Source organism: Haemaphysalis longicornis, unplaced genomic scaffold, assembly GCF_048455015.1.
Source record: "Haemaphysalis longicornis isolate Haplotype H1 unplaced genomic scaffold, Haemaphysalis longicornis Haplotype H1 scaffold_3, whole genome shotgun sequence".
NCBI lineage: Eukaryota > Metazoa > Arthropoda > Arachnida > Ixodida > Ixodidae > Haemaphysalis > Haemaphysalis longicornis.
In genome coordinates, this window is record NW_027526335.1 from 159555185 (window position 1) to 159578691 (window position 23507).

At 46.3% G+C, this 23507-nt stretch overlaps 2 protein-coding genes across 4 annotated transcripts in view; one reads left to right on the plus strand and one right to left on the minus strand.

The window, feature by feature from the left end:
- LOC144175221 (uncharacterized) overlaps window positions 1–8793 on the plus strand; it is a 119494-nt gene extending 110701 nt beyond the window's left edge. For all 3 annotated transcript variants that reach the window (XM_077704325.1, XM_077704326.1, XM_077704323.1), the window contains one exon: window positions 8614–8793. In XM_077704325.1, the coding sequence (XP_077560451.1) occupies window positions 8614–8690 (77 nt within the window). In that variant the 3' untranslated portion in view covers window positions 8691–8793. The remainder of the gene's footprint in view (window positions 1–8613) is intronic.
- Window positions 8794–17710: 8917 nt separating this feature from the next.
- Window positions 17711–22258, minus strand: LOC144175225 (uncharacterized). The gene is made up of 2 exons (XM_077704331.1): window positions 21195–22258; window positions 17711–18613 (listed from the first exon to the last, which is right to left on the minus strand). Exons 1-2 carry the CDS (start codon window positions 21978–21980, stop codon window positions 18563–18565), a joined length of 837 nt encoding a protein of 278 aa, XP_077560457.1. The 5' UTR covers window positions 21981–22258; the 3' UTR covers window positions 17711–18562.
- Between the last annotated feature and the right edge of the window lie 1249 nt (window positions 22259–23507).

The following is a 23507-nucleotide window of genomic DNA, read 5'->3' on the forward strand; positions in this document are numbered from 1 at the left end:
CCGCCTTTGAAACTTGACCCTGGCAACGCTCGACGCAAGCACTGTGTCTAGCGAGGGAAACTTAGCTGTACTACTACAGGCGCTCTCAGACATTAGCTGGGATATTATAGGGTTAAGCGACGTTAGAATGACAGGAGAAGGCTTCATGGGGCTCACTAACGGGCATATTCTGTGCTACAGTGGACGCAATAACAGAGAACAAGGGGTGAGAATTTCAATTCATGGAGAAATAGCAGGAAACATGGATGAGTTTTTCAGCAATAGCAAGACAGGCGCGGATGTTGCGTTGAAGCTAAACCATCGATTCAGGTTACAGATAGCACAGGCCTTTGGGCCAACAGCCAGCTATGATGACGAAGCCCTAGACAGCGTCTAGGAGGACGTCGAATCAGCAATATAGATGGGAACAACATATTTCACGGTTGTCATGACATATTTTACGTAAAAGGTCGGTAACATGCAAATGGGAGCAAAGCGAGGGGGAATAGGCAGTTGCAGATGTCGAGGAGATACACTGGTGCGATTTGCCGATAGAGTTAGCCTGAGGTTGATGAAAAAATTATTTTGCAAGCGAATAAACAGGAAACGGACATGGAAGAGTCTCGATGGTGCACCACAAAACGAAATTGACTTAATTTTTTTGACAACCGAGGTATTGTGGAAGACGTAAGGGTGCTAAGTAAGATTCGGAGCAGCAGTCACGGGATTAGATGCAAGGGAAGGCTGAACCTTAAAAAGAAAAGAGTAAACTCAGGAATACTAAGAAATCTTGGATTGAGTGAGTAAGGGCCAGATCGCAAGAGTTTCAAATAACTCTTCAAAATAAATATTTTAAATAACTCTACAAAATAACTCTTCAAATAACTCTTCAACTCTTTAAAATAACTCTTCAAAACTCTTCAAGCTCTTCTATACGAGCGAAAAGAGGTCCGTATATAGGCAAGCTAAATGGCAACCTAACGTCGGTGATCAGTGAAACCGCAGCAGCTGTGGGGAGGAGCAAGATGTAGGAACCAAACTGAAAAAGTAAGAAAACCAAGGAACTATTAGCCAGGCGTAAGACCATGAAAGTCTCAAGTACCGCAGATCAGATTCAATACGCCCAGTTGTCGAAACTGACACTCTGGAGTTAAACGAATGATATTCGTCTGTATAACATGGCAGTAATCGAGCAAACGCTGCACATAGAGGAGGCTTGAAAGCAACTGAGAGAAAGCTAACTGTCGGCAAAGACAGGATGCACGCACTCAGGGAGGAACAGGGTAACATTTCGCGCAACTTGTACGAAATAATAACGGTAGCAGAAGAATTCTACACCAGGCTGTATGCCTGCGAGGTTATACCAGGCGGAACTATTCAGAGTACCAGCTCAACTTGGGATGTCCAACTAGTAACGAAAGAGGACGTAAGAAAGGGTCTCAACGGCAAAAAAAAGGAAAGGCTGTGGATTACACCGGCATAACCGTTGATCTTTTGAAGGAGGGAGGAGATATCGAACTGGAAAAGCTTGCTGCACTATTTTCGAAACGCTTGACGACTCAAAAGTGTCTATAGCCTGGAAAAACGCCAAGATTATTTTGATTCATAACAAAGCGTATCCCAGAGACATGAAGGATTACAGTAGACCTACTCTCAGCCGTGGGGCTAAAAATACATAAGAATACATTTAAAGTATAATGAATAAGCATGCCATAAATGTCCTGTTTACCTTAGGAAACGAAAACGCTAGAAGAACTAAAAGAATACAACTACCTCATATGGTTAGTGCTGATTGCAACCACGGGAGAGAAATCTTGTGCAGAATAGGTATGTGTTAAGCAGCACTCGGCGAGCACTCTCAAATAATAAGAGTAAGCTACCTCTGTCACTGGACGGAAAAATTATAAGCCAGCGCATATTGCCGGTTATTAAATCAGGAGCTGAAACTTGGCGCCTTACTGAACAACTAAAACGCAAACTTAGGTCGGCATAATGGGCCATGGATACAATAATCTTATGAGTAAGACTGAAGGACAAGGGAAGAGCCACCTGGATCAAAGAACAATCTAGAGGAGATGTCATTGTTCAACTAAACGAAAAGAATTGGAGTTGGGCTGGCTTTGTAGTGAGCGACCCGACAACCGGTGGACAATAGGGTAACAGAGTGGATACCAAGGGCTGGGTATTCAAGAATCGGGGGGCCATAATTCAGACTGAGGGATGAATAAAGAGGTTCGGAGAAAATGATGGACTAGAGCAGCGCCGGAGAGGGGCAGTTGGAGGTCAGTGGGAGAGGCCTTCTTTTTGGGACTTGAGTGGGCTGATTATGATTATTCGTCTCTAAAATCAGATGTAACTATAGAGCAAACACTCTTTATTTTGCAACCAGCAAGTTATGAAAAGACTTAAGTATCATTGTTGAAAATACCTACCTTTGTCATAATAGAAACTATCCCTTCTGATATTCACCCTACAATAACCTCGGTCTTCCGATTGTTAGATCGCATGACTTTGTTCTTGTTTCTTGGTTTTTATGTTTTCTTTTTCTTAGTGTGCTTTTATTTCGCAGCCAAGCTTTGTAAGTTTGGTAGAACTGAAATATGCACGCTGTTTTTATTATTGCACATAATAATGGGTATTTCGTTTGTGTTGCAATAATTTTCTGACTACATCTTTTGTAAATTCCTTGCGTTGTGTCTGCTATCACATTACAATTCTATGGTTTATTTACGAGGCGTCTCACCGCAATGCCACACCACCGGACCTCTTCTTATATTACTAGGAATCACGCACTCTACATTTACAATTTGTGATAATATACTGAAACCAACTGAAGCTGTAGCAATAAACACAAAATTTCATCTTCCCTATGCTGACGTTGTGCATTGTGTGAGCTATGACAGCAGGCATTTTCAAGCAATATTTCCAAACCTATCATGCCATCAAACGGGGCGGTATGTATAAATCACGCGGCGCAGGTGTCACCAGTTTTGTTTTACACCCACCAAATGTAGGGGTCATACCTACATATCCAAGTACTGCCCTTCTAGGGTGACCTGTTCAGAGGAGCATAGAACGAAATATTCTAGCCATACTTGTTGAAACTGCGCATAGACGTGTGCAATATTATGTGGGCGTTTATCTCAGCCCGCGCAATCCTATTTTTATTGCAGTATACATTTACGCGACCGTCGTCGTTATAATAAAATTTTCTTTGAGCTCTTGCGTGCTAAAAGATATAGAGTTCTGTGTGAGAACACATAAGTTAATCGTCCTATGCAGCAGAATATAGTGTCCGAGTGATTATGACTTTAGCTTCGAGAGTAGCAAAACCATATTGATACCGAACCGGTGAAAACTGCCAAGATCATTTTGCCGGCAAGATTCGTGGTACTCATATACCGACGGGCGGGAAATGTTTGAAGATTATTTCGGCTTGATCAGGGATCCGCTGCATTAAATGGTAAACGGGAAGTTCCGTTTAAAAAGTGTTTTAATGTGACGCCAACAAATTTACAAAGTTATGCGTGTAGTAACACCTGCTATTATCTCAGTTAAATTAAGAATATAAAACAGTAAAGTACCTGGCCAGTGAAAACCACATTGAGAAACAGTAGAAGTATCTAAATGGGAGTTGTTGTTAAATCTTTTATTCAAAAAGGGTACGCCGGAGGCCTCGTGGGTGAGCTAGGAGCTGAGGATTCATGAATGAAAGGGGTTCGTATGAGTTTGTGGTTGTCGGGAGGTGGCATGAGTTTGTTCACAGGATGGTTGTTCATCACTGAATGGTCTGCTCACTGGTGTAGGCCATCGCTATATAACTCGCGCAACACCGCTCTTAGTTTTTAACTGTATGATAAGGTTAATGGTGTGTTCATATAATGCGAGGCAATTGATATGGGTCAAGGGATCTGGGTTTTGGGAAGTGAAATTCCGGTATCGAGAGAATTTGGGGCATATCCAGACCAGGTGGTGCAAATCAGTTTTAACGGCATTATCGCAGTATAATCAATTCGGGTTGATATGGGTAAGAGGCCTTCGTACTGCAGTGGACCTGAGTAAGTATATGATGATGATGACGATACTGATGATGATGTCACTAAGATAGTGGGTAAATGTTGAACGGCTCAATTATTCCAAAGCACTCAGGCGTTACGACAGAGATAAAAATGAGCATCAATAAATTCGCATTGTTCCCTATACGAACACTTTATCTCAATATAAAGGGTAATAGTAACTTACGGATCAAAAACAATAATTCCGAAAAGCAATAAATCCCGTAGGGCCATTTTTTACGTTGTACTTCATTGGCGCATGGCGCGGAAATTGATGTTTCGGGAAATGGGAAGCAGGCGTGCTCGAAGCCGCTGACTTTTGCAAGGGTGGTTGCTTGGACGAGTTGGTATTAAATGAGTCTACTAAAAGTGCGAACTTACGACCAATACAACAGCAATATAACGGCAACACAAGTTACTGACAAATACAATCGTTGGCCCTGCCCGTCATAACCAAACAATGTGGCCCAGTTATCGATAGTGACGCGAGAATATAATTCATTATAATGGACACTTTTCGGTGATATGGGCCTGTCGTCATATATTCATTGCCCTTTCAGCGTCTTCAATATAACACAGAATTCCCTGCCAAGGATGTTAAACCAAGAAGTATTTTCCCAGTTCTGCATTTCCTCGATCGAAACAAGGCCCCTCCGTTTCATAGAAGGCAATAATGACCACTCTTGCAGAAGTCTTCGGTGAAAAATAAGCGTTACTGCGTGTGTTGTCATTAAAATTTATGGTCTGTTTTGAGGCCCAGGAGGCGAGAAGGAATGTTTCATATCTGATAATCTTCGCAGCAGAACCTTGCATATACATGCTATAACTTTATGCCAGGCACACGAAACATACCTATCAACATGGGTGTTCAAAAATGGCAACGTCCATCTGAGGGCAGCTGCGAAACGTGAACGCGCGGACGTATGCTCACGTTGCGCAGACTTACTCTGTACTATTTTCCTCGTTAGTAAGCAACAACGTCAGGGCGTACTTTAATAAATATGTTGCTCGGGGAATTATCCTGATGGCATAGCCATAAGCCAATAGATGTCACCCTGGCTCCAGTAACTTTTCCATGATTGCATGCGATTTTTTTTTTGTTGGCACACGAGAAATTACTGCTTCTGGCTTCGACACCTATTCCACCACAAGGAGCTTCCAGTTTGCAATGCTCCTAACAAAAAAACAAAAAATGTGCTTCTGTTTCTTGAAAAAGGGGGTAGACAATCTGAGGAATAAAACAGGTAGCGTACATTTTAGTTACGAACAGTATATTCAGATTGGGAATATCACACAACTTATTCCAAAATAGTGGAACGTTGGTAGCTAGTACAAAGGTGATGCGATAAAAACTACGAACTTTTGCTAGTATTCAGGCGAATCTGTTCGATAAATAAGAGCATGACCAAACTATCAATTCAGCATTTCAGTTAGGCGTTTTTGTTTTACGACAATTTAATTTTGGGTAACATAAAACTCAAAACATCCAAACGTCCGCATAGTGTGTGGCTGAAAAATTACATTGTGACAGTAAAACTGCAAACATTTTCTCTGTCTCTTTCCCGGATTTTCTTTAACAAGAGACAAGCTAAAGAGAAAAATTCATTTTTTGAGATTCTTTCATCAATTTATTTTAAAGGCACGGCAGTAGGCTATGTGTTATAATTACACGCGACAAACAGACTGTCAGTAATTACACTATGTAAATGAACTGGAAACATTGTGGAAGCCGCTTTATTTGTTCGCTTCGTTGTACGTTTTTGGTACGCTCAATTCGGTGTATGGAATCTACCGATAGTTACTTCTGCCGCCGCTTAATTCGAAGAATTATGAATTAAGAAGGGGTAACTGCGTGGTACGCAACGCGAAGCCCATCTGTTGCAGATACAGTAGTACTACTAATTCAAGTTTGCTGGTTGAAGGGAAGGGGACTAATTGGGCGCAGTATTCACCTCCAAACACTGTGCTTTACTTTGGGGCTTCCTTTGGCATGGGAGCATCGTTCAACTTACCTACCTACTATCCCGAAGGAAATTCTGAAGTTTGTGTGTACGTGTGTTCGAACGTGTGCTTGTGCATGTGCGCGTGTGTGTTTGCGTGCGCGTGTGCGCGGGCGCGTATTTGTCTGTGCCTGTAGACGCGCTAATGCGACTGCATGTGCATTGGGCTGGTTTAGCTAATGGTAGCCGTTTGGCGTAGTCGACACATTTCTTCAATGGTGCAAAAACGAAACAGTTGATTGAGTACGGCAACAGAATGGGAGGAACAGTTCGAAATTAAACGAGTCATGATATTTTTGCTAACTTGTACAGCAGCCTGAACCAGTACAATAACCGTACGGTGTCCCGTAGCACGAGCAAAAAGCGTTTTTGAGCTCAACTCTTAAAATGCAGAATTATTTATATAGTGCCCATGAGAGCATATTTTACTTTGTACATTTATTTATTACGTGTCTGCTGAACTTAGAAATAAAAGCTTGAGATCAGGAAAGAGATGTCTGATGCACACAAAATTGATAAAAAGTTTGAGCCATCCGACTTTACAAAAAGGATAGCAAGCGAACCTTTTCAACGCACAATATAGAGAAGATACGAACTTTAGGTGAAACGTACGGATAATAAAGCGAAGATTATGTGGCTAGGGCTTCATGCCCTTTGTTTCGAGAAAATAAGAATTTCCGAGGCCCAACGTATTTCGGAAGCGCGTTGGCAAACTGACTCCAGCCATTGGCAAACTAACGTCCAGGTGTGTGCGCTATTGTCACGCATACGCCTTGCAAGTTGCACGCCGTTAAAAAAATGATTTGGACCACATACGTATACGTGTGACCAATTGAATATGCATCTTCAGCAGATGTGTTAAAAATAGGCGTAATTTTCGAAATCAAACGTGACTTAGACTTCAAACGCATTGGCCTAATCACCTCAATATGACTTGTGAGAAAAGTAGCTGCCAATAGGCACCATGTTAATACAGCAGACTCAAAATAACTCTGTGTCTCTCTACTCAGTGGAGGATGTCCAGAGAAGCTGGGCGCCGTTCAACAAGTTCACGAAAAAACACGTTTTTAATTTGAAATTGAGCATAGTTCCTAGCCACTTAGTTGTATGAAACTTTCAAGGACTTGAGCTTTCTTCTAGCGAGCAAACACAGGGCTGTCCTTTTGCCTCCCGCATCGTAGGCCTCTGTCCGTGTAAAAACCAACCCAAAGAACAGGTAGCATCAGCCCTTCAGAACTCCACTGAAATATCACAGCAATCCAACGGGCATATCACCGGGGAAGGCATGTATTCAGACGTTCTGCTTTCAACGCCTCGCGTTAGAGAACACCTCATGCTTCAAATGCACAAGACGATTCAAGATATGCTGTTCTCGGGCATCAAAAATATCCGGAACACTGGCCTTATAACCTTCACTTAAAGAAAACTGGCTGAAGGAGGGACAACTAGGAGGGTACTCAGCCTCCTTCACCTAACCGGTGCTGAACTTCGTCTTCAAGAAAACGAACAGAAATCATGACTCTCCCATTTAGAAGGTCTCTTTTTAAAACTACTTTACGCATCTTTTTTGCAACAGCCTTCAGCAATGCTACCCTGTGAAGGTGAATGCCCAGTGAAGCATTTTTAGCACACGACATAAAGGTGACCGAAACCTGACGTCAAAGAAATGAACCAATTTGTATTTCTTGAGCGTACTCCACCCTCATCTCTAAAAAAGTCACAGGCACACACGTATACACGTTTATATAGACTCTACTGGTCTTGAAATTGCTGTATGATCTATGTAGATCACTAATATACTCAAAATGCACACCGAAGTGATGAGACGTATATGCTGGAAATCCAAGAAGAGTATTTATTTTGCGAATGTTGCCTAAAATAGGTACTATACTCAATATGCACGTCCAACTAATGAAACATATATCCGGGTAATCCCAATTATGTTTTGAAAGGCGTGTAACACTTATGGTGCATGAAAATCGCCAAATACATGAAAATCGGCAAATAAGAGTTTTGCTTCCGAAGGTGATCCGTATATCAGTTATAGAAAATTTGGAATTCATATTTACGCTGCGTGGTAAATTAGTTGAATCGCCTTCCCGAACATTTATTAACAATGCAGGATAAAAAGTTATTCAAAGCTGCCTAACTTGCACATTTTTTTTATTATCCATATGTCTCGTATTTAATACGCCTTGAGCGTGCGTTTTAAACATCATCTATATTTTCTTTTTGGACATTTATGTCCACATCCAATGCTGTGCGAGTTCTGCATTGTGCTTCCCTTTTCCCACTCCCCTCTGTAAAGTCTATAGTGACCTTGAGTATATTCGAAAACAACACAAACTAAACAAAAACTACCAACCCGTTTGGCCATGTATACGATGTCAATTCGCCTTGCAGGGTTTCACCCTTGACCACAATTTGGTTTACTCAGCCTGGTTACCACCTGAGCACTCCAGGAATTCTTGCTGTGTATACATTCGTCAGTTTTTGCAGATAGTCCTGGATGGTTGTTTGATTTGGCAAGCAAGGATGACATTTACTACATAGCCTCTTCATGCGTTGCCCTTTTCCAGGAAACCCAAGAACACATCACGGCAAGCGCTGCGGTCGTAGATACGGGCCATTCATACATATTGGTATCCGGGAATAGGTCTTACACCTTTGCTCAAGTCTGCAAGCACCTGTTTGGATGCTGATTATCTTTCAGACTACGCTGATGCTAAATAATAAAGTTACACGCAATCAACGTGAAATACTTGTGGAATGTGTTGTTTTTAGACTTGGGGGCGCTCGCCCCACAACGTTTCATGTCCCTCCCTTGAATGCAACAACGAAATTTCACCACTATGCGCCCTTTTCTTCCTGAATGAGCAAAGAAGCTGCCACGATGATTCACAACCTGGCACAAACGTACAAGATGGAAAAGACAGATAAATATAACGCTCGCAGGCAAGGTGAGGTGAAGTCCAGCAGTAGGTCACAGAGAGTGCAGGCGGGACGCTGCCTTCGAGCTAAGGGCCACAGACAGTACCGGAAGGTGGTCTGCGGCAATGGACGACGTTAGCCTCGAACAGGAGCCCGTATGACAAGGGTGTGATCATCGTGGTGCATATGGCATGTGCTGTGTTAACAGGCGTTGCTGTTATGAGTTCCATGGGTTTTGTTTGAGTTAATGAAGTGACTGTTCTTATCCCTTGTCGCTAAAGTAAAGCAGCCATGGTGTTTCACCTTGTGTCTTGCATGCGCTTTCACGGTGAAGTACACTAACCTGACTCGAGAAACATTGCCGTTTTTCACAGTGGCACCCAAATTAGAGACCGAGTGCGTAGCTTGCCTGCAAGGGACGGTGCGCTGCAACGTGGTTCGGTTCATGAAAGGCGCTGCAAACAGCGCTGAAAACGATTACTTAACTATGCGGCGTCGCGTCGGACAACACGTTCATTCTGGAAGAAGTCTGCTATGTGAATGAGCAGAAAAAATCGTTTGTTGACAAGTTGCAAGACCAGTGCGATAAGCCACATGTGGCGAGTGAGGCCTCTCTTGCAGACGACGGTGACGTTAACATAACGACCAAGCGCAGAAAGCGTCAATTATAAGCAACGGCAGAATCAGACATCATGTAACGGGTATCTGCAACTACAGCTCCACCCCGACGGCATGACTGCTGGGAGAGGCGTTAAGGCAGCTCTTAACGACAGCGATGGAACAGCATGCCCGGAGCCACCTCGTGATGTCGAATGCAGTGAAGTGCAGGTGGACGGCAGTGAGCCAATTGATGCCAGTGTCTGCGTTATTCCTGGAATGAAGGAGAGCCTGGGAAAAAGCTGGGCAGTTTTCGCACATGACAAGATGGGCAAGCCCCGTCAACCAAGGACCCCCGTCCCCTGTTGAAGAGCACGTAGATGCCAAGACGAAAATCGAGCGTGGAACTAAAGTGACGATATGCTAGTATGACTACTGCGCCGAAATCGAAGCCTCGATTCAGGCTTAGGAGCAATCTACCGCCGAACCAACCACATAGAGCAGTAGGTGTGTTACACCTGCGCGATGTCATTTCAAACGCTTCGTCAACACTGTTCGTCAACATTTTTCAATGACGCCCTCCCAATAGAGGCAAGCAGGATTTTCTGAAAACCCTGTGTTTTTACACATTCTTAAATAATCACACAGCCAGTTGATATCTCCCATTCGTTTTTTCTTGAAAATGCTGCCCATTTAATTGCCCGAAAACCAATTGAAGGATTTTGTCCTAACATGCGCCCAAGAAGGGCAGCGATATTTTTTATTCTGCATCCATTTGCACGTAAAATTCAGTTGAGTTTTCCCGCGTTCGCTTAGCGGTCGTTATCTGTTGACACCTTCGGCACCTACGCGTCTCCCGTAGGAGCCGGTGTCATATATATCATAAATGTAAAAGAGAAGATGTACCACTAAAAAGCGCAAAGGTTATCCCTCCGTATCGGTTGGGACTTCCTGCAACACTACGCATCCCGTAGGGAGACTATGTGACTTATGATAAAACTGTACCGATGAGCATCGTTCATATCTTCTGAAATTGCACTTCCTACAAGGAAGAATACCCCTCAGACAGCCGGCCTCCATCGTGTGTTCCCAGGGCAATCTCCTGCCGAATTCATGTTGTGTTCACAACCTGGCACTCTTCCTCGTATCATATTAAGTGTGCCAGCAAACCAAGCTCCTCCTTCTTCTATCTACTTTTCCCACCCTTGAGCTGTGGGAGAACCTGGTGACTAAGAGTGATCTCGATGTCCAGGCACTACTTCCTCCAGAGCGATGGCTGCCTACTCATCATCACATGGCTTTCTGAAATTGGGAACCACTCCCACTTCGCGGGCTCAATAAAACCTTTTTCACTCACTGACTCCCTCGCTCGAGTGCACCATCTTGGTGCCATTTGTTTAGCGAGAGTTGGAGTAAAACAGGAGTGCCAGTCGTCGTTTCACATTACCACGACGCGCCTGCAGTTGGAGCCCATGTACTGACAGCGGGCATGCGCTCCCTAGTGTGTACCACTTCCCAATGAAGTAGCCTAATATGACGACTTACAAATAAACAAATAACATATACACAAATATATATAACAATAAACAATATAATCATCATCATCATCATTATCACCAGCCTATCTACGCCCACTGCATGGTAAAGGCCTCTCCCATTATTCTCCAATTACCTCAGTCCTGTGCCAACTGTGACCAATTAATCCCCGCAAACTTCTTGATCTCATCTGCCCATCTAACTTTCTGCCGCCCCCTGCAACGCTTGCCTTCTCTAGGGATCCACTCTGTTACCCTTGATGACCAACGGTTATCTTGCCTTCGCATTACATGCCCTGCCCACGTCCATTTCTTCTTCTTAATTTCTACTAATAAGTCTTTAACACCAGTTTGCTCCCAGACCCACTCCGTTCTCTTCTTGTCCCTTAATGTTACACCTATCATTTTCCGCTCCATTGCCCGCTGAGTCGTTCTCAATTTAAGTTGAACCCTCTTAGTGAGCCTCCAAGTTTCTGCCCCGTAGGTGAGTACCAGTAAGATGCAGCTGTCATACACTTTCTTCTTCAGCGACAATGGTAGGCTGCTATTCATTATCTGAGAATGTCTGCCATATGCACCCCACCCCATTCTGATCCTTCTAATTATCTCTGCCTCATGGTTGGGATCTGGGGTCACAACTTGGCCTAAGTATATATATTCGCTTACCAGTTCCACTGCCTCGCCATCTATCTCAAACTGCTGTGCTGTCCCGAGATTATAGACATTACTTTAGTTTTCTGCATATTAATTTTCAGGCCCACGGTTCTACTCTGTTCGCCCAGTGCGGAAAGCATGCTTTGCAATTCGTCCCCCGAGTTACTTAGCAAGGCAACGTCATCAGCAAATCTGAGGTTACTGAGGTATTCTCCATTAACCCTTACTCCCACCTGTTCCCAATCCAACGTTCTGAATACTTCTTGTAAGCATGCTGTGAATAACATTGGAGAGATTGTGTCTCCTTGTCTGACACCGTTCCTTACAGGTATTTTACTGCTCTCCCTATGGAGGATGATGGTAGCTGTAGACCCATTATAGATATCCTCTAGTATTCTTACATAATGTTCATCTACCCCCTGGTTCCGTAATGCCTGAATGACTGCTAGGGTTTCGACCGAGTCAAATGCTTTTCATAATCTATGAAGGCTATATATAGGGGTTCAGTATACTCAGCGCACTTCTCTATCACCTGATTGATCGTGTGAATATGGTCCATTGTTGAATAACCTTTACGGAACCCTGCTTGTTCTTTAGGTTGACTGAAATCTAAGGTTGCAGAGATTCGGTTAGCGATTACCTTGGTAAATACCTTGTAGACGACTGACAGTAAGCTGATCAAACAATATAATATAAATATATAATACATATATATATATATATATATATATATATATATATATATATATATATATACATATATATATATATATTTATATATATATATATAAATCTACAGAAAGATAATCTCACAAAGCGCGCAGAAATAGTATAAGTAAAGAGTCGGATACACAGCAAGAACAATAACAAACAATGTTTACTTACGTAGCGGCAACGGGACTTGCCTTCATCAGAGTAAAGTTACATGATTTTGCTGTCGCAAACATTTTGAACACATTTCTTATATAGGTTTGCATAAAACTGTAAGAAGGAGCGGGAAATGTTTCGGAAATGGAGAGAGTGCATACAGTCAGGGGGAACGAGCCCACTCGCCACAAGCCCACTCGTCACCGGAAAACTCGTCGTCGGCCAACTCGTCACACCGGCCTTTTCGTACAGTGCCATCTCGAAATAGGAACTCTCGTGCAAGGCGCCTTTTCTTCGCATGGATTTCGTTACGACGCGGCCGGGTGAACAATAGCCTGGAAGCCCTCACCGGAAATTGTCGTGAAAGCCGGTCTGAGGCTGGTTTCTACGATGGTAAATTCCTTACGGTTGTTTAGGAGGGCGTACGGAGGTCGGAGTGAGCAGCAGGTGTGCACAAAAAGCTGTTTTTTTTCTTTGGGGGGGCAGGGGGGAAGGGGAGAGGCCAGCGCAACCTGCATTTCTTGAAGTATGATCGTCACGGGTATTGAGGTGATGTACGTCCGTATTTTCGAGCGTATAACCTCCCCTTGCATACAACCCGCAACCCCACTTTCAGTGTGCGAATAAAAAAAATAAAAATTCATAAAGCCTACACTAGGCTTGAACCATAGCTGAGCTGGATGGATTTTTTCTATTTAAACACTGAATGACTTACCACCAGGCATTGCATTAGGTTTGAAATTGTTTATTTGTTGATTTGATTGATTGTGGCGGTGTAACTCGCCGACGCTACACAGGTGATGAGAGGCGCCGTAGTGGAGGGCTCCGAATTCATTTTGATCCCCTGGGGATCTTTAATGTGCGTGCGCCGAAATCTCGAACACACGGGGGTTTTCGCTTTTCGCCTCCATCAGAAAAGCGCCCAGGAATCAAACCCGCTTCCTTGGGCTCAACAGCACAACGTCATATCCACTGAGTCACCGCGGCGGGTAATTGTTTGTTAACATGCTCCGTTGTCGCTTTTCACGGTGGTAGCAATAGTCATCGTCGGACAGCGCCCCCACGGCTTGAACGCAAATACCAAGATGTCAACGATCGCATCGCAATAATCCTGGGTGATCATGACAGCGGTGCTCCAGTCAACACGCTTCGGAATATTACCCGCAACATCCGCTTCTGAACGGATGCAGTGAACAACGTCAGAACGTAGCGTTGAAGACTCCTACACAACGAGACAACGAGGCAATACTGCAATATATAGTACAAATAGTACAACAGTACAACACGGGTGCAATAAACATTTTTTATTTCATGCACAACCTGTTCACTGCGTCATTTTAACTGCGTGCCATTTCAGCGTGACCCTTACTAAAAATTTACATGCAATTATCATTTTAATATAATTAACATGGTGACGGCATATTCATCTAACTTCCTACGTCAAAACTTTGAAGGAACACTCGCTCACCCAATCATTTTTAAATGGGCGACGTATATCAGGCGGAAACATCGCCCTAACGTTCCAAAACAAGCTCGTAATGCGAGTTTTCCGTCTGACGAATATTCCGGTGATACGAGAATTCCTCGTACGAAATGCCCTGTGACGAGTTGGCATTGCTAACCAGTCCACCCGTGACGAGCTGGCCCACGACGAGCGGACACGCGACGAGTGGGCCTAGACCCACAGTCAGGCTACGCCTATGTTACAACATCAACAAACAAACAAAAAATAAAATAAAAAGGGGGGGGGATCGAGAGAGAGAAAAAGGGGTCGTGTTAACAATACAGCGTTCAAGGTTGCACCATGACGGGTCAACGTATGCCGCGCGGGCTGCAAGTTCAGACAATGGGGGAAACTGGACAACCGCGGTTTGAAAAGAAAGGGAAGAGTATACAGTAAGATATTCAGTGGCTGGGGAGACTGGTTCGGGGGGAAGCGAAGATGGGTGTGCCCCCCGCGGATGAAGAGAATAGATAGGGGGCACAAAAGAGCATTTCACTGAAGCCAGCAATTGAACAGGATATAGGTAAGGTCACAAAAGGTTAAACATGAATAGATCACAAAGAGTTAAACATTCTTAAGTGGTGGTGGGAACGAGGCCTCCTTCCCCAGGACAAATGGCATGTTGAGCCGCATTAGGCTAACAAAGCTGCTGTATTAGGAGAGTTTCTGCGAATTCTGATGGCAAACTCGAGGGTAGGAATAATGAACATAGTTATAAAAATTATGAAGCCGCTAATCTTAATCGAGAGATAAGCACGTTAGTTTTCCGTAACTTTCATTAATTCCAAGTGTGGCTGACCCAAACTTATAAATGAGATAAGATTCCCGAACCTCGCGGTCGTGGTGCGTTTTGAAGGCGGATTCTAAAACCGTTGCTTTAAGATGTTCAAATGCATGCCCGGGACTGTTCACATGTCTTGACAGGGGCAAATAAGGGCAGCTTTTTTCATGTGAGCGGTGATTACTGAACCGTATTCGGAAGGGCGTTTCAGTTTGGCCGATATATTGTTGCCTACAAACAGTGCACTCTAGAAGATATACGACATTAGCGGAGTCACAGTTAAAGTTACCTTTTATATTTATGTAGTAGTCTGAAGCCGTGCTGGTGGCGCGCTGTGTAGTGGTCATGTGTGGGCATACTTTACATCGGGGTTTATTGCAGGGCATGCAGCCAGTAGTTGCCGGTCGGTTGATACGAGAGTTAGTAAGAAAGTCACCTAAATTCTTATTACGCCGGTAGACAACGCGTGGTGGTTCGGGGAATATGCTTTTAAGCGGTCACTTTGCATTAGGATATTGTGATGTTTTTTTAGCACGGTTGACACTCTTGGAGTGGAGGATGAGTGGGTTAAAACTAAGTTAGTTTGCGGGTTCCCGTTCGGGGCTTTTTTCTTACAGATTTCGTTACGGTCTAATTGGTTGGCTCGCACAATAGCGTCGTCGATAACCTTTTCCGGGTATTTTTTATTCAGGAGGGCGGTCTTGAGTTCTCGACAGTTTGAGTCAAAGTCGGTTTGGTTTGAGCAAATTCTCCTAAATCGGTGGGCTTGGCTGTAAGGTATTGCTGTCTTGCAGTGTCTGACATGGCTACTTCGGAAGTGCAAATACTGCCGCGTGTCTGTCGGTTTTCTATACAGTTTGGTTTGAAGCCGACCTTGGAAGGTAGTAACGGTGACGTCCAGAAAGTTTACACTGTGTTCCGAATAGGAATGAGCAAGGGAAATACTAGGATGGGCTAGGTTAAATGCCTCAATGAAGGTGAGGAGCTCCGTCTCACCGTGTTGCCAGATCATGAATATGTCATCAATATACCTTTTATAGTACATTGACTTTAAATTTTGGGTGTCAAGAAAGTTTGATTCGAGGTGAGACATAAAGATATTAGCGTAGTTAGGTCCGATTCGAGTTCCCATTGACGTTCCGCTGACTTGCACGTAATGAACTCCGTCGAACTCAAAATTGTTAAGTTCAAGAATAAGCCTAAGGAATGTTTGGAGAGCAGAAGAATCGATAGGTTTGTCGCACGATGACTGCTCATACGCAAGGGATACAGCCGCGATGCCATCTTGATGGGGGATGTTAGTATACAGTGACGCAACATCAAGGGTGACTAGAAGGCAGTTATCAGGAATTTCAATTTTTGAGATGTCTGAGAGAAAGTCATTGGTATCCTTAATGAAGGAGGGAAAGTTGGGCGGAATGTCGCAAATGAGATTATCCACATAGCGCGAGAGGTTTTCGGTAACAGTGCCAATGCCAGAAACAATGGGGCGCCCTGGGTTGTTCACCTTGTGAATCTTTGGGAGAAGATAGAATTTACCGGCTACTGGGCTTAAGGGGATCAGGGAACGAGCCGTGGTTTCATTTATTGTTTTAGTATTTTTAACAAGCTCAGCAAGTTTATCTTTGACAATTTGCTTATAATCTTGAGTGGGATCATTGGGTAGTGTTTTATAGAACGTCGATAGCGATAGTTGCTTATTGGCCTCGTTAACATAGTCGGTTTTGTCAAGGATTACGATTGCGCCTCACTTGTCGGCAGGTTTAATAATTATGTCGGGACAGCTTGCGAGTTCCTCTAGGGCTTTCTTTTCGTTGGTAGTCATGTTGTGGTGGAAAGAAATTTGTGTTTGGTATGCTTTTCGCACATCGCGTTGGACAGCTTTGATGTACATATCTGGGCAACTATCACGCTGTGTGGGAGGGGTCCAGTGCTTATAGCTAGGTAGGGTTCTGCGGGCTTCTTCCGTCGCGGGGTGATCGTAGAAGTATTCTCGTAGCCTCATGTTTCTGGCGAAGTTATCGAAGTCCTTAAAAAGTTGAAATTCATCAAAACCACCAGTAGCCGGGCAAAAGTTTAGGCCCTTTGACAAGACTATCATCTGAGCTGGGGAGAGGGTTATACTTGAAAGGTTCATTACATTCCCGGTAAGGTTTTCTTTTGTGACGGCAGGCGAGGGAAAAATATTAGTACAGGGGTTTAACTGAACTGTTTGGGGTGCAGTAGTCGAAGCATTTATTACAGTCGTAGTGACATTATCGGCCGTATTGTCAGAGTTGGGGCAGTTACTAGTGCCGGAGCTTGTTAGGTTCTTACGCATGTGGCCAGTGTTAGAAATCTTATCTCGGTTAAACTTTCGGTCTTTTGTTCGGGATATGGCGGAGGCCGTCTTAGATTCGTAGTTGCTTAAAAGGTTCAACTCTCTTTTGCTTAGTTCCTGACTAAGTAGTTCCTCTTTCTTTCGGAGAGAATGGGCCGTAGTTTCGTAGTGATTGAGGATTATTTCAGTTAATTGTAAAGATGCTTTATCGAGTACCTGTTTCCACTTATTCATGTTGGACGGGGAGAGTTCGGTAGCAGGTTTTATTCTAATCCTAAGACCCCTGGGAGCGACCGCGGCAGTCAAGTACTGTGCAAGAGCGGAAACGTGCAATTCGGAACGTATGCGCTTTTCGGTGATTTTTCTTAGCTTTAAAAACTGTCTTGAAACGGGGAAGGAGGCCACGTTACTGTCGAGACACAGCTCGCATGCGCGAAGCGCCGGTGCAAGCCAGAAGGAAATCGTACAGCCGCGCTGAAGGTTACGAACGAAAGACCCCCCAGTTTATTCCGATGGCTGATAATATACACTCTCAAACATCACGTGACATACAGCTTGGCGGACGCAGCTTGCGCCCGCTATCTGTTGTGGCGGAACACTTCGAACACCGGCGGGTGATAACAGCACATCCCCCTTTCAAAGACAACAGCTACACATGCTCGTGCACCATCGAGGTAAAGAACATACATTATACAAACAAAAACAATTCCACCAAAACAACAACACCGCAGAGAACTACTCATCAATACCCAGCCTTATGGGCTTCTTCACCACTCTACCGTATCTCGTTAATGTGCGTGCAGAGTCACCATGAGCCACGTCGCCAGTTAGAGGCACCGCGTCTGTTGCATTCAAGTCGCCTGTGCTACCATCCAATTGGGCAGTACTCGCCTGCGCGGAAATGCCCGCGTTTCCCCTTTCATTTGGACGACGGTTAAGCGACCCCCGGTTACTGTTAAGATCAGTGCCGTTGACCAACTGTGCAGCGCCCGGCTGCTCTTCATTCTCTGGAAACTCAAAGGTTTCTGTGCTTGCACGTCCTCTCGGTAGGCGGTTGAGCCTTCTCCTGTTCCTGCGGAGATCAACCCCGTCGTCTGTCCGCACCACGTATGAACGGGGTTGCGGCGTTGGTGCAAGGACTGTGGCCTTGCGTTTCAAGTCGGTCATCCACACCCGGTCCCCTACTTCCAACTTAGGAAGTGGCCTGGCGCGGTGGCGCTGGTTGTAATAACGGCACTGCCGCCTCCTGACCTCTTGATCAGTGGCCACTGCTACTGTCGGGCTGCTTTGTCCTGGGTTTCGGAGACGGGGTAGCATTGGGACTCTTGTCTTGAGCCGCCTACCCATAAGTATTTCCGCAGGACTCACTCCAAGTACTCCGGGAGTTGCCCTGTAAGCCAGAAGTGCGAGGTAAGGGTCCTTGGACTTTAAAATGAGGTGCTTAATCGTCTGAACCATTCGTTCAACTTCCCCGTTGCCCTGCGGGTGCCTCGGACTGACGGTGACATGGCGGAACCCATAAGCCCTAGCGAACTGTTCAAAGTCAGTCGCTACAAACTGAGGACCGTTATCGGTCACCACGCACTCAGGGATTCCGTGCCGTGCAAAAATGCTTTTCAGTCTTTCAATTACCACGCCAGATTGTGTGGAAGGAAGAATAGCAACCTCGGGGTAGCGCGAAAGGTAATCAACCACGACAAGGTAGGCCGGACCTTTGATCACGCATAAGTCCACCCCGACCCTCTCCCAAGGGAATGAAGGGGTCGCAGTCGCTATCATGGGCTCAGTTCGTTGCGGCGCATGTTGTGCGCAAACATCACACTGGTTCACGAACTGGGCCAGCTCGGTGCTTAATCCAGGCCACCAAACAGAACCTTTAGCTACGCTGCGACATCGACCGATGCTATGATGCCCATCATGCAGTTTGCGCAGCACTTCTGCCCTTAAAGGTTGCGGGATTACCAGCCTCGTTCCTTTCAACAAGAGACCATCAATGATGTTGAGGCACGCTCGATCTTGCCAGTATGGAATCAGGAACGAAGGAACGGTCGGTTTTCTAGGCCAACCGGTTTGGCACAGCCTGTGCAACCATTTACAAAGATCGTCTTTCATTTGACACTCTTTCACTCTGAGCAAAAAATTGTCCCCCGTTTCCAAACCCAGCAAACACACCTTAGAATACGCCGTGACGTCTGATACACTCGACGTTTTTTCGCCATCGCCGAGTGCCACCGGTGACCGTGATAGTGTGTCGGCTGTGATAAGCGATTTACCCGGCACGTACTGGACACTGAACAGATATCGCATCAGGCGCAGCCGGAATCGTTGAATTCGCGGCGGCATGTCGTCAATGGCCATCTGGCCCAATAGAGACACCAAAGGCTTGTGATCCGTTTCAAAGACGACATTGAGGCCACGTATGTACTCGTCAAATCTTTCGGCAGCCCATGTCAGTGCCAGCGCTTCTTTTCTATCTGAGAGTATCGTCGCTCGGTGTTTGTAAGGGAGCGAGACGCGAAAGCTATTGGCCTACGGTGACCCGTTTTCTGCGTCTGAAAAAGAACCGCTCCCAATCCGAAAGAGGAGGCGTCCGCTGACAGAACTGTTGGAAGCGTTGCGTCATACATGGCCATACACTTCGCCGAACAAGTTAGCTCTTTCAGGTCATTGAGGGATTTTTCTTGGTCGCACCCCCATACCCACTCGCAATCTTTGCGTAAAAGAGCACGCATCGGGGCCGTAGTGTGTGCCAAATGAGGAAGAAAGCGTCCCAAGTGATTGGCCATGCCGAGTAAGCTTCTTACTTCGGTGACACTTTTCGGTGCGCTGAGATTCTTGATAGCACTGACCTTAGCTGGATCAGGCTCAATTCCATTCCCCTTCAAAATATGTCCAAGAAATCGCACTTCATTAACACCAAACACGCATTTTTTTTTGTTCAGGGTCACGTTGGAACTAGCTAAGCGCGACAGAACCTGGGCTAAACGTTCATCATGCTGGGCTTTCGTTTCGCCGAACACTAAGACATCATCCATGACGTTGACAACGCCTGGCAGGCCACATAGAATTTCGGACATTCTTTTCTGAAAATATTCAGGAGCGGACGTTATTCCGAATGGAAGTCTGGTAAAACAGTACCTCCCGAAAGGAGTCGGGAACGTAGTTAGCTCTTCGGAGTCCTTACTAAGACGAACTTGGTGAAACCCCGAGAAGGCATCAAGCTTGGAGAACCACTTAGCACCTGCCAGAGATCCTAGAGCTTGGTCTACCGTAGGCAACGTAAAGCGCTCACGAACAACGCACTTATTTAGCTTGGTGAGGTCTACGCATACTCTTAGCTCTCCCGACTGCTTCGTGACCAGCACGATTCCGGCGCACCACTCAGTGGGGCCGTCTACTTTTCTAATTATCCCCATGCGCACTAGTCTCTCGATCTCTTGCTTTAGCTTGCCCATGAGGGGAATCGGTACTCTCCGCGGGACTGTTATGGCATGGGGGATAGCCCCAGGTTGTAGCCGGATAGTGTACACTCCTGGAATTGTCCCTAGGCTACAATCGGCATGCGGAAAAAGTACCTCGTATCGCTCCTGATCTGCTGTCAGTGAGTCGGCGAATTTCACAACGCCTAAGGCCTCCAAGGCTGGCAGCCCCAAAAGAACGTCACGTAGTGGGCTTACAACATAGCAAGTTTGACGGACAGTTTCCGCTTTCCATGAAATTTCAGCCACAAACTTGCCTAGTACATTCAGCTTATGGCCGCCGGCACCCAGCAACACTTTATCCGCCTTATCAAGGTGTGTGGGCAACCCTGGAAAAGTAGACGGTAAAACAGACACTTCTGCACCTGAATCCACCTTAGCAACAATTGGCACTGCATTTATCGTAACTTGCACATAGCGCGCTTTCCCGTCCGCGTCAATTGCCCCAACAAAAGTTTTCCCGGTGTCGGGTTGGACCGCGCAGACGCGTACCTTTCTTTGCGAGGACACCCTTTTCTTGAGGCAGGCCTTGGCAAAATGTCCTTTGTTGCCACAGTTGTGGCACTTGGAAGATTTTGCCGGGCACGCAGATCTCGGGTGGGCGTTGCCGTCGCAGTAGAAGCACCGTCCCTGGTTTTGTTGCGGTCGTTTCTGGTGCATCACGGCGTCCACACTGGTGCCCTGTTCCTGAAGTTCCGGTGGGCTACCGGAGTGAACACCTTCAGGCCGGAGACACTGCTGCTGCTGTCGCACGGTTTCCTTGAGACGAGCCTTGGCCAGCGCTGATGCCAATGTCAGCTGCGGGTCCATCTGTAGGGCCTCGGACAGTTGCGCGTCATGAAGACCGACGACGAACTTGTCCCGGATGAGCCTTTTCTTCATATCTCCGAAATCGCAACGGTCCGCAATAACATGAAGTGGCGTCGCGAACTGGTCCACCGATTCTTGAGGCTGTTGCTGACGTCTGTGAAAACAGGCGCTTTCGTAAACAATGTTGCGCTCTTTGATGAAGTGACTGTCGAACTTCTGCTTTACTACGTCGTAACTTCTTGCTTCTTCTTCAGTCAGCCCAAACGTAGAGAAGACTTCGCGTGCTTGGCGTCCCATTGTATAAAGTAGGGTGCGCACCTGGGCTTCTCCGGAGCGTTCGTTGAGGGCTGTGGCGAAGCGGTAGTCATCGAAGTGGTCGATCCACGCCGGCCACTCTGACGTTTTGTCAAAGTCCAGCGGTGGCGGCTGCTGAAAGGCCGGGATCACCGTCGCAGGCTTGTTTTCCATTTCTTGGGAACGCTGCTGTACCCGGCCTCAGAGAGATAGTTGACTACCGCCCACTTCTGACACCATGTCGAGACACAGCTCGCATGCGCGAAGCGCCGGCGCAAGCCAGAAGGAAATCGTACAGCCGCGCTGAAGGTTACGAACGAAAGACCCCCCAGTTTATTCCGATGGCTGATAATATACACTCTCAAACATCACGTGACATACAGCTTGGCGGACGCAGCTTGCGCCCGCTATCTGTTGTGGCGGAACACTTCGAACACCGGCGGGTGATAACAGCACAGTTACCTGTTTTTTTGTGTTGTAGTCAGTTGCTGCTATGCCGATTCTTTCGAAGGTCGTAAGGGCATGTGGCACGGAGGGCTGGATTTTGGACCCCGGAAGGTCCGGCGGACGCGCTGCTGTTGGTTTTTGTGCGCTCGGCGGTCGCTGAAGATGCGGAGGTTGGGTGTGGCATTGTGATGATACCAGGAAAAGGATACCAGGATGACGAAGGCACCGGGCATAACAAGGCCAATCTCTCTAACGCGGGTATGCGCCATAAAGGAAGAAGGGGGTGGAAGAGGAAGAAGACGTCGGATGACGGAACGCAAGACCGGCTGGAGCGAAGGGCTGCTCATCGAACGCGACCTGGCGCAGCGAGAGCACGCACCCAAGTCACGGCGACCGTGCCGTAGAGCCGGGACGTCGACTGCTCCTGCCGGCACAGCGGGGCCCGCGCTGTAGGGCCGGGCACCCGTCCATCTCCATCACCGGGTAGTCTAACCCTCGTTCCGTCCTGCGGGGGCCGCCACGTCGTCGGGTGGATCACTTGCCCTCCCGCATACCGAAGCACCCGTGCTGTGCGCCAGGCAGCCTTGGTTAGTGCCACTTGGTTCGTGCCACCTGGTTCGTGCCACCTCTTTGGAGCCGGCACGTCTTCAGGGCCTCCCACTGTGCCGGGCCGTCCGTTGCTACAGCAAATCAAGGCAACGGCTTCGGCGCCATTGCGCCACATCTGTCCACGACGGCTGCGACAACATCGAATTCGGCTCTCGCCCCTTCTAGATGGTCGATGCTCGCCGGACCCTGAGAGCTCTACCAGGCAGCATTAACTGTGAGCTTGTGGGTTTATTTGCCTAGCTTGGTATTTGTGGTTGATGTAGGACCAGAGCGAGTAGGACCTTACTCCTTAGTTTTTTTTCCTGTAGTTTTTGTCCTCCATCTGTCTGTTCCTAAATGTAGTTCTTTCGTAATATGGAACCACGTGTTGCTTCTCTATCTCTGGCCATCAAGTGTGTGTCGTCTCGTTGTTCATTAACACCGAACCCTGACATCATCACAGGCATGCTGTTGGTGCGGCGCCGGTCAGGGAGCTTCTTAGTGTCACCGCGAGCGTTCCCTCGGGGCGTAGTGGCCGCTGCAGGTTTGCCAGTAGGGGTTGGCATCCCACCTGGCGGGCATTTTTTCTCCACTTTCTTTCTTTCTTTCCAAATTCTTTATCTGTTTCAATGACCTACCACATCCTCCCCTTTGCTTTCCGAGGTT

Excerpts from the sequence above, each read along its gene's own strand:
- LOC144175225 (XM_077704331.1), bottom strand. The coding sequence starts at position 21,980 with ATGGAAAACAAGCCTGCGACGGTGATCCCGGCCTTTCAGCAGCCGCCA. Across the intron at positions 18,614-21,194 it reads GGGTGTCCTCGCAAAGAAAG|GGCAACTCCCGGAGTACTTG; the intron begins GTACGCGTCTGC and ends TCTGGCTTACAG.